The 12,015-nt window shown below is 44.0% G+C and overlaps 1 protein-coding gene across 2 annotated transcripts in view; it reads left to right on the top strand.

The window, feature by feature from the left end:
* Positions 1–12,015, top strand: part of GAB2 (GRB2 associated binding protein 2) — a 237,040-nt gene that overhangs the window by 144,036 nt on the left and 80,989 nt on the right. For both annotated transcript variants that reach the window (XM_073612818.1, XM_073612819.1), the window contains exon 2: positions 3,920–4,220. In XM_073612818.1, the coding sequence (XP_073468919.1) occupies positions 3,920–4,220 (301 nt within the window). The remainder of the gene's footprint in view (positions 1–3,919; positions 4,221–12,015) is intronic.

Below are 12,015 nucleotides of genomic sequence, written 5' to 3'. Positions count from 1 at the left end.
AGCCTCATCAGTGCAGCATATCAGTGCCCATCAGTGCTGCCTCATCAGTGCCTATCATTGAAGCCTATCAGTGCCCATCAGTGCCGCCTCATCAGTGCCTATCATTGAAGCCTATCAGTGCCCATCAGGGCAGCCTCATCAGTGCCTATCATTGAAGCATATCAGTGCTCATCAGTGCAGCCTCATCAGTGCAGCATATCAGTGCCCATCAGTGCCGCCTCATCAGTGCAGCCTCATCAGTGCCTATCATTGAAGCCTATCAGTGGCCATCAGTGCAGCCTCATCAGTGCAGCATATCAGTGCCCATCAGTGCCGCCTCATCAGTGCCGTCTCATCAGTACAGCATATCAGTGCCGCCTCATCAGTGCCGATCATTGAAGCCTATCAGTGCAGCCTCATCAGTGCCCATCAGTGCAGCATCATTAGTGCCGCCTCATCAGTGCTCATCAATGAAGCCTATCAGTGCCTATCAGTGCAGCCTCATCAGTGCCGCCTCATCAGTGCAGCATATCAGTGCCGCCTCATCAGTGCCCATCAGTGCAGCATATCAGTGTCCATCAGTGCAGCCTCATCAGTGCCGCCTCATCAGTGCCCATCATTGAAGCCTATCAGTGCCGCCTCATCAGTGCTCATCAGTGCAGCCTCATCAGTGCTGCCTTTTCAGTGCAGCATATCAGTGCCCATCAGTGCAGCATATCAGTGCCCATCAGTGCAGCCTCATCAGTGCCAATCATTGAAGCCTATCAGTGCAGCATATCAGTGCAGCCTCATAAGTGCCCATCAGTGCCACCTCATCAGTGCAGCATACCAGTGCCCATCAGTGCAGCCTCATTAGTGCTGCATCATCAGTGCCCATCAGTGCAGCCTCATTAGTGCTGCATCATCAGTGCCCATCATTGAAGCCTATCAGTGCCCATCAGTGCTGCCTCATCAGTGCCCATAAGTGCAGCATATCAGTGTCCATCAGTGCAGCCTCATCAGCGCACATCAGTGAAGGGGAAAAATTACTTCTTTACAACATTTTATAAAAGAAACATAAACAAAAACTTTTTTGTTTGTTTAGCAAAAAATAAAAACCCCAGTGGTGATTAAATACCACCAAAAGAAAGCTCTACTTGTCTCAAAATAATGATAAAGATTTCATATGGCTACAGCGTTGCAATTGTCATTCAAAGTGCAGCAGAAAACTGGCCTGGACAGGAAGGGGGTGAAAGTGGTTAAAGTGGAAGTAAACCCTAATAGAATAATGAAATAATTACGTTACTAAAACATAAGCAAAAAAAAATAAAAAATAATAATATTTGTTTTTTTCCCCCTTGTTAAATCTCCGTAATGCTGATCTCCTGGAGCCACTTTATGCCCAACTCAGTCTAGTGATGGCGACATGACATTTCTCGAGGAAGCGGGGGGGGGGGGGGGGGGGGGTGCTGGTGATGACAGCGGAGGGGCGTGCCTGTGTAGTGTGTGTTAAAAAAAAAGAAAAGTTTGAAGTCTGCGTGGCAAAGGTGACAACACATGAGTACAATTAGGAGCCAGGGACAGAGCGTTGTCACCCTATAACAGATGGTGGTCCTTCATAGCAGGATCACTGAGTATCATTTTAGCGAAAGCCACAGACTTTAGAGATTGATAAATCTCTGCATTTAAACGGGACGATCGATTTGGGAATGAAAATTCTCCTCCCGCTACTCCCCCCTCCCCCCTCCCATATGTACGGTTTACAGGTCTGCAGGTTGTTTTCTGACTGTGACACGGGTCTGACGGTGACATTATCTGTCAGTGACACATTATTCACATTCTTTGTGTTTTCTGTACACTGAAATAATATTACTAGAGAGGAAGACAGATGGCCAGTGAACCTTGTATGGCCATGTATTGGGGCCGCCGTGGAAGAGCCAGAGATAGAAAACATTGGATAGGAACAAAAAATACACGTGATGTCAGATATATGCAATGCTTTTGTTTTGTTTTTATTACTATTTTTTTAGTTTTTAATATTTTTTTTAATTTGTTTTGTTTTATGTATTTATATTTTATTTTATTCTAGTCTGTGACAAGCGCACAATAGGCCATATTCCGGCTTCATGTTTTCATGACCATGGGGAATCTACTCATTGGTTTTTATCTTTTGTTTTTTTTTGTTTTTTGTTTTTTGTTATATATATTATTTTAATTCAATTTGTTTATTTTTAGATTCTTTTTTTTACATTTTAAATTGATATTTATTTATTTTATTTTATTTTTATATTGCAACAAAGTGCTTAGGCAAAATAAGCCACATTCACACTTGAGTATAGTATATTCAGCCAATTATAACCCTTTTTTTGTGCTGTTTTACATCAGAAAATGTAATGTCAGCTGTATGCAATGCTTTTTTTTTTTTTTTTTTTTATGTTTTCATGGCCACAGCGAATCTACTTATTGGGTTTTATCTGTTTTTCGTTTTTTATTATTATTATTATTATTTTAATGAAATTTTTAATTTTTTGCATTTTTTTGTTTACATTTAAAATTGATATTTATTCATTTTTATTTTATATTGCGACAAAGTGTTTAGGAAAAATAAGCCACATTCGCACTTGAGTGTAGCATATTCAGTCAATTTTGAACCCCTTTTTTGTGTTGCTTTGCACATTCAGAAAATGTGATGTCAGCTGTATGCAATGCTTTTTTTAAATGTTTTCATGACCACAGTGCATCAGCTCACTGATTTTTAGCTTTTTTTTAATTTTTTTTTAAATTTTTTTTTATTTTGAATAGAAATGTGTCATTTTTTAAATTGTTTCAAATTCTATTTTTACATATTTAATTAATGTTTTTATTTTCTGTATTTTTGGTATTTTTTTTTTTCCAACTTTTCTTCTAGATTGTGAGAAAGTGCTTAGGCACAATAGGCCACATTCACACTTTTTATGCTTTTATCACTAGGGGGTAATCATTGGGATTTTTTTTATAAATTTTTTTTATTTTATCTATTTATTTTTGTTTTATCTTCTTTTAACTTAATGTTTTAAATTTGTTTTTATTTTATTTTATTGTAAATTGCACAACAATAAGATGCATTCACACTTGAGTGCAAGCATGTCCAGCCAATTTTGAATCTTTCCCCCCCCGCTGGTTTACATGTTTGACGTGCCCTACAGGAGATTCTTTGTTGCGTTTTTGGCCCCCCAGGGGAGAGCATCAGAAAAATGTGTGTAACATGTTTTTGCGCATTTTTTCAGCTGCTTCCATTGAACAATATGGTGCCATATCTACCTGAAATAGAAGCTCCAGTACTTTTTTGAGCATCCGCCGCCTAAACGCTCAGGTTTAAATAGGCGCCATTTAAAATGATAGGATTTTTTTTAGATGTTGAACGTTTGGGTAGCTTCAAATTACAAAATGCTGAGATGTGAATGAGACCTAAAGTGTCTGTCTCTCTGTTCCCCTTCACATTTAACCCCTTCAAGCCCACCCGCCGGCATCCCTTTAAGTTGGTCTTTACGTCTGGAGGAAAAGGTTGGACTGCCCGATCATGTGACCACTATAGTTGGCTGTCACCGTGGTCACATGCTCAGGAGCCTGTCCCTCCACCTCCCGATCATTACTAGAGAGCTGTCTATAGATATTCTGAGTATGCAATTGATAGCGTGATACGTGTTAGTCTCATCCCTCTTCAGTCCCTCTTTAGTCTCATCAGTACTTCTGATGACTTGACAAATGTGCAAAAGTACTTCAAATATTCATTTGCTTTTAACATTTTGGAATGTACTGTATGTAATTTCTCAAATGAAAACTACATTCACTGTTAGAAAGTTGTTCGTTTGAGAAGAATTTTCCATCCTACATAACACTTTAGTTGGTCTCTACACTCCTATAGTTATCCTGTAGTGCCGTAAACCCTACCCCATCACTGACTGTGGGTCTCTTTTACCAGGCATGGAAGAAACGGTGGTTTATCCTCAGGAGCGGGCGCATGAGCGGAGATCCCGACGTCCTGGAATACTACAAGAATGACCACTCCAAGAAGCCCATCCGGGTGATTAACCTGAGCTGCTGCGAGCAGGTGGACTCTGGACTGACCTTCAACAAGAAAGAGCTGCAGGACAGCTACGTCTTCGACTTAAAGACCAGCGACCGCACCTTCTACCTGGTGGCTGAGACCGAAGAAGACATGAACAAGTGGGTCCGGAGCATATGTCAGATCTGTGGCTTTAACCAGTCCGATGAAAGCACGGGTAAGTGGCCAACGGTGTTAAAGTGAACCTTTTAAGACAAAGTAATGGGTTCACTTAAGGAGAAATTTTGTATAGACAGCTGACCATCACACCAATCGGCTTCTTGAGCATCCTATTCCAAAGCCATGGTCATTAAGGTGGGGTTGGCCTTCCTTCTTTTTTTTTGTAGTTTGCAACATACACAATGAAACGGTAACTTCACAGAACATATTATCAATACAAAATTGCATTTGCACAAGCTATCAACGGGTGCATCCCGCAGGAAACAAGATCACTCAGAGCAGTTGCCAGAGGATGAAACTAAAAGTAGGCAGGAAGGCCAAGAAATCGGGTAACAAGTATATGGAGGTCCAGGGACCCTTCTGGGCGGGTTGCGTAGACACATGCCCTGCAGTGGAGGGAAGTCCCTTCGATCTCCAAAAAAAGTCACAGGAACATGGGGGAAGTCTGATGTGAAGCGGCCAACTGGGGTCAGGGCATACCAATTTTTTTCGGGAGTTAAAAGGAAAGAAAGAAAGTCAGAGGTAGAAGAGAAAAGGGGAGAAAGAGGAGGGAGAAAGGGGGCAGGGGAAAGGGTGGGGGAAGGAAAAAGAAGAGGGGGAGTGAGAGTTCCACCTAGAGAGTAAGGAACATCAGTGCTGATATGAATATGAGTCTCAATGCAATATTAGTCTCAGGCACGAAGCTAAAGCTATGCATAATGGAGCTATTCATCTGAAAAGTGGAAAATGTCCCTTTAAAACCACCTGGTCTTATGTTCCTCCGATTTATCCTGAATAGCAGCAGTCAGGTCTTCCATCTGTTCAATATTATTAACCCTTGCCAGCCATTGGGCCATCTTAGGGTCAGACTGTTGTTTCCACTGGCTCGGTATACACGCCCGCACAGCGTTAAGAAGGTGTTTGAGAAGAGATTTGTGATAACGCTTCCTGGATCGGGAAGTAAGTTAAAGTAGGACTGCAGCTGGGTCGTTTAAATAGGGAAATGTCCGTAAATTTGTGAAGAGTGGATGGACTGGTTGCCAAAAGGTTTGAGGCTTGGGGCATTCCCAAAAGATATAGGGAATGGTGACCAGATGTTGCTCACAACACCTTACAACGTTCACATTCATTGAGGAATAGTTTAGCTAGAATTGATAGGTTTCGGTACCAATGCGTAATTATTTTGTAGGAAATCTCCTGATACTTACTACAAAGGGAGTACTTCTGTGCAAAAAAAGTATGCACTCCTTTTGGGGTTCTCTAAAAGTGACTTGTAGGTCTCTTTCCCACTTTGCTAGGAATGGTGGGTCAACAGTGGCATGGAGGTCCAACAGGATTTTGTAAGCTGTAGACAGGCATATATGAATCGGGCCTTAACCCAAGCAAAGCTCTTCAAATGAGTGGAGGTGCCGGGGGAAAAGTGCAGGTTTGGGCATGGAACCAAGGAAGTGCGAAAGCTGAATAGTTCTCCATAGGTCCAGTGCAAGAGGTGCTTGTCCAGTTAACATACAGTAGTCTTAATAGGAGTCCAGCCTGTGTGCCGTAGAAAATGGGATGCCCGTAAAAGCCCTCTTGGAGCCTGCAATCTTCTGGGAAGGCTTTCCATGAGATTTTGGGGTGTCTGTGGGAATCTGTGACCATTTGTAAGGTCAGTTATTAATATTGAATGAGAAGACCTGGCTCACGATTTGTGTTCTAATTCATCTTATAGGTGTTCAGTAGGGTTGAGATCAGGGCTTTGTGCAGGACTCAGTTTTCTCCACACCACACTCATCAAACCATGTTACTACAATGTTGGGAGTGCACAATTGTCTAAAATTAGTTTGTATGCTCTAGTATTAACACTTCTACTGTTCACCTGAACTCAGATATACAGTGTGTGTGTATATACATATACAGTATTTCCCTTTTTTTCAGGTTGCATACAAGTACTGCATAGAAATGTCATGTAGCCTTGTATCCTACCAGCAGATGGAGCTTTAGGTTCTGTTTCCCATGTTTTCTTCTGTCTCCGTATGCAACACTGGGCAATGTCACTACTTCACAGCCCACATAGTCTTACATAGATCATAAGTCCGATGGGATTTCAGAATGCTGACTTTGTTCTTGCGTCCTATCTGTAAACCCCAGACTCTACCTTTGGGCTTTCCCTACTTATTTCACCTGTCACCACAAGGGAGTATATTATATTTTATATATATATATATATATATATATATATATATATATATATATATATATATATATATATATATATATATATATATATATACACACACATATACAGTATATCTGCTGAGTCCAACCTGTGTAAAATACTGTTGTTGAACACCACCCTTTGATTCATCTTCATCACCTTGCGCGCCAACGGTTTTAAAGGGCCCCAATGTAGCTGAAAAAAAGGTCATCATAAAGACTTGGCTGGTTCACTCTATCCTGAGGGCAGAACTGAGTTCTTTTATAGAGTTTACGTGTGAAGGCCTAAACCTAGCCCCTTTGTTTGAGAGCTCTCAAGTGACATAGTCTTCTTCACCTCTTCGAAATTTCCGCTGGTCACTTAAGGTGTAACATCTCATACGGAGAGCTACCATAAGAGGGAGGTAGGGTGCTTTAGACATCTAATCTTACACATACAACCGGCCCTTTGCGGGCAACTATAATGGTGATGTGGCCCGCAATGAAATTGAGTATAACACCCCTGTAAGCCCTATAACAAAAAGAGGTAAAGGCTCATTGAAAGATTTAGAGAACATTAGTAAAGAGGGTCCCTTTGATGACCCATCCATCTCAGGCTTCTAGCTGTTTATCAAATACAGAAAGCCTCAGGTGTATACTGTGAGTACATACAGCGAGTACATACACTTACTGGGCACTTTATTAGGTACACCTATTTGCTTGGTGACAAAAATTGCTAATCAGCCAATCACATGGCAGCAACTCAAAGCATATAGGCATCTAGACGTGGTGAAGACACTTGCTGAAGTTCAAACCGAGCATCAGAATGGGGAATAAATGGGATTTAGGTGACTTTGAACGTGACATGGTTGTTGGTGCCAGACGGACTGGTCTGAGTATTTCAAAAACTGCTGATCTACTGGGATTTCACACACAACCATCAACAAAGAATGGACTGAAAAATAGAAAATATCCAGTGAGCGGCAGTTGTGTGGACGAAAATGCCTTTTTTGGTGTCAGAGGTCAGAGGAGAATGGGCAGACTGGTTCCAGATGATAGAAAGGCAACAGTAACTCAAATAATCACTCGTTACAACCAAGGTATGCAGAATACCATCTCTGAATGTAGAACACATCGAACCTTGACACAGATGTGCTACAGCAGCAGAAGACCACACCGGGTTCCACTCCTGTCAGCTAAGAACAGCTACAATTCCTACAGGCTCACCAAAACTGGACAAAAGAAGATTGGAAAAACGTTGCCTGGTCTGATGAGTCTCGATTTCAGCTGTGACATTCAGATGGTCGGGTCAGAATTCCATCCTGCCTTGTATCAACCGTTCAGGTCAGTGGTGGTGGTGTAATGGTGTGGGGGATATTTTCTTGGCACACTTTGTGGCCTCTTAGTACCAACTAAGCATCGATTAAATGCCACGACCTACCTGAGTATTGTTGCTGACCATGTCCATCCCTTTATGACTACAGTGTCCTCATCTTCTAATGGCTCCTTCCAGCAGGATAATGCACCATGTCACAAAGCTCCAATCATCTCACCACTGGTTTCTTGAACATGACAATGAGGTCTCTGTACTCCAATGGCCTCCACAGTCATCAGATCTCAATCAAATAGAGCACCTTTGGGATGTGATGGAAGAGATTGGCATCATAGATGTGCAGCCGACAAATCTGCAGCAAATGCGTGATGCTATCATGTCAATGTGGACCAAAATCTCTGAGGAACGTTTCCAACACTTTGTTGAATCTATGCCACGAAGAATGAGGGCAGTTCTGAAGGCAAAAGGGGGTCCAACCCAGGACTAGCAAGGTGTATCTAACAAAGTGGCTGGTGAGTGTACAGTGAGTACATACAGTGAGTTCATAGTATATACTGTACTCACTGCACTTGTTTGACACATCAGAGAGATGTAGCAGAACAAGCAAATAGTCCCTCTGTCCATCAGATTATGCACTGTCCATGTAGCAGTTATTTAATGACAGGCTTTCTCTGATAAGTGCGGTTATATGTGCATTATGGCAAACTCCACTGGCCTGATTTTCTTCCCGTCTGGAGATGAGCAAGCTTTTCACAGCTTGTTAGAATTAGTATACAGGTCAGTGATTCCCATTAGCTGGGAGGACAGATCTGGCATTCCGTATGTTTCTGCACGTAGCTCATGTGTGAGACCATGATTGTCTCCACCAGATCTTCGGAAGGGATGAAGTAGAAGTTGGCAGACTGTCCTAGCCCTATTGAGGGGATGTTCTTTTGGTTTTATCCACTTTATTTTTCTGTTTTACGAGCGTGGAGAATGTTTCTATACATTACATCAGGGGTCAGCAACCTTTTCCACATGAAAGTGTCATGTTCAGAAGGATTAGGCAACCGTTGTGCTGGTGAACAATAGCGCATTGTAGTCTTAGTTTGTTTTCAGTTCTCGCACTCATATTTATACTGCTAATTGCAGTACAACGTAATATTTAAAGTGGTTGTAAACCCTTACATAAACAAAGTGACTGTCCTCAGGTGATATACAAAGATGAAACAAATACTCCTACATAAGTTGTACCTGTTTATCTGTAGCCCTTTCTTCTCTACATCCGTTGGATTTTAAAGCTTGTCTGAGAGTTCAGAAAACAGGGGGCAGAGTTGAAGTTGAGCTAAAGTTACACTCTGCAGAGCTCAGAGAGATCTGAGAGCTGATTGGAGAGAAAGGACACCCCCCCCCCCCTCCACACAGCACACAGGAATAGAGCTGAGGCTGTCAATCACCTCTGTCACCATTTTCCTCTTGGTGTCAGGAACTTTTGACACTTGTCAAAAGTGATTCATGCTGATAGCAGTGGAACAAAGCAGCAGACAAAAGTGACAATTAGTGCTTTTAATTTAGACAAATACACACTATCGAGGAATATGCTTTGTTCATATTTCATGTCTGAGGTTTACAGCCACTTTAATGGCACCCCAAATGTGGTTAGCAGACGCACATTTCCAAAAAGGTGTGTTTGTTGCGCATAGGGCAGCCCACTCAAGTTAATGGGCTGCCCTATGCACAACACATGGAAACGTATCTGCAAAAACTCGTGCGTTCATGCTATGCGAAGTGTGGACCTAACACCCCAGATCAGCTCTAAGTCCTGCACCTTCACACCTCAGATCTCCCCAAATCCTGCACCTCCACCTTTCAGATCTCCCCAAATCCTGCACCTCCACCCCTCAGATCTCCCCAAATCCTGCACCTCCACCTTTCAGATCTCCCCAAATCCTGCACCTCCACCCCTCAGATCTCCCCAAATCCTGCACCTCCACCTTTCAGATCTCCCCAAATCCTGCACCTCCACCTTTCAGATCTCCTCAAATCCTGCACCTCCACCCCTCAGATCTCCCCAAATCCTGCACCTCCACCCCTCAGATCTCCCCAAATCCAGCACCTCCACCTTTCAGATCTCTCCAAATCCTGTACCTTCGCACCTCAGATCTCCTCAATTCCTGCACCTTCACCCCTCCGATCTCCCCAAATCCTGCACCTTCATTCCTCAGATCATTCCCAGTTCCTGCACCTTCCCACCTCAGATCTCAGATCACTGCAATTCCTGCCCCTTCACACCTCAGATCACCCCAATTCCTGCACTTTACACCCTTAGATTTCCCAAATTCCTGCACCTTCACATCTCAGATATCCCCAAATCCTGCACCTTCACCCCTGGTGATCCCCACAAATCCTGCACCTTCACCCCTCAGATCTCCCAAAATCCTGCGCCTCCACCCCTCAGATCTCCCCAAATCCTGCGCCTCCACCGCTCAGATCACCCCAAATCCTGCACCTTCATTCCTCAGAGCTTCCCAAATCCTGCACCTTCACCCCTCCGATATCCCCAATTCCTGTACCTTCACACCTCAGATCACCCTAATTCCTTCACCTTCACCCCTCCGATCTCCCCAAATCCTGCACCTTCATTCCTCAGATCATCCCCAGTTCCTGCACCTTCCCACCTCAGATCTCCCCAATTCCTGCACCTTCACACCCTTAGATCGCTCCAGTTCCTGTACCTTTACCCCTCAGATCTCCCTGATTCCTGCATCTTCACATCTCAGATATCCCCAAATCCTGCACCTTCACCCCTCAGATCCCCCCAAATCCTGCACCTTCACCCCTCAGATCCCCCCAAATCCTGCATCTCCACCTTTCAGATCTCTCCAAATCCTGCACCTTCATTCCTCAGATCTCCCCAAATCCTGCACCTTCACCCCTCCGATCTCCCCAATTCTGGTACCTTCGCACCTCAGATCTCCTTAATTCCTGCACCTTCACCCCTCCGATCTCCCCAAATCCTGCACCTTCATTCCTCAGATCATCCCCAGATCCTGCACCTTCCCACCTCAGATCTCAGATCACTGCAATTCCTGCCCCTTCACACCTCAGATCACCCCAATTCCTGCACCTTTACTTCCTTAGATTTCCCAAATTCCTGCACCTTCACATCTCAGATATCCCCAAATCCTGCACCTTCACCCCTGGTGATCCCCACAAATCCTGCACCTTCACCCCTCAGATCTCCCCAAATCCTGCGCCTCCACCCCTCAGATCTCCCTAAATCCTGCACCTCCACTGCTCAGATCTCCCCAAATCCTGCACCTTCATTCATCAGAGCTTCCCAAATCCTGCACCTTTACCCCTCCGATATCCCCAATTCCTGCACCTTCATTCCTCAGATCATCCCCAGTTCCTGCACCTTCCCACCTCAGATCTCCCCAATTCCTGCACCTTCACACCCTTAGATCGCTCCAGTTCCTGTACCTTTACCCCTCAGATCTCCCTGATTCCTGCATCTTCACATCTCAGATATCCCCAAATCCTGCACCTTCACCCCTCAGATCCCCCCAAATCCTGCACCTTCAGCCCTCAGATCTCCCCAAATCCTGCACCTTCACCTCTCAGATCTTCCCGATTCTTGCACCTTCACACCCTTAGATTGCCCTAGTTCCTGTACCTTCACTTCTCAGGCCTTCACACCTCAATTACTGCACCTTCACACCTCAGATCTCCCCAAATCCTGCACCTTCACACCTCAAATCGCCCCAATTCCTGCAACTTCACACCCTTAGATTGCCCTAGTTCCTGTACCTTCACTTCGCAGGTCTCCCCGATTCCTGCAACTTCACATCTCAGATATCCCCAAATCCTGCACCTTCACCCCTGGTGATCTCTCCAAATCCAGCACCTTCACTGTTCAGATCTCCCCTAATCCTGCACCTTCACACCTCAGATCTCCCCAATTCCTGTACCTTCACACCTCAGATCTCCCCAATTCCTGCACCTTCACACCTCAGATCGCCTCAATTCCTGCACCTTCACACCTCAGATAAGGCCCCTGAGAAGAGAACTGAGGCAGGAGGCTGTGATACTTTCAGGAAGCTATGTACAAGCCCCTACTGCCCCCCCCCCCCACCCGCTACAATATGTCTGCATTACATAGTGAAGCACAGAGGCCCAGTGATGACATCACTAGGTATGAAATAAGATATGTGATGAAAACAGAAATATTTTTATTAGGACGTTTATGATGGAGAAAGGAGAACCCAGGAAAGGCTAAATCTAAGCAGATTAAACTTCAGGTTCCGTTATGAGGATTGTCCCCTTT

The sequence above is a fragment of the Aquarana catesbeiana genome, linkage group LG02 (genome assembly GCF_042186555.1).
Source record: "Aquarana catesbeiana isolate 2022-GZ linkage group LG02, ASM4218655v1, whole genome shotgun sequence".
Lineage (NCBI taxonomy): Eukaryota > Metazoa > Chordata > Amphibia > Anura > Ranidae > Aquarana > Aquarana catesbeiana.
This window is presented reverse-complemented; position numbering and strand designations above follow the sequence as displayed.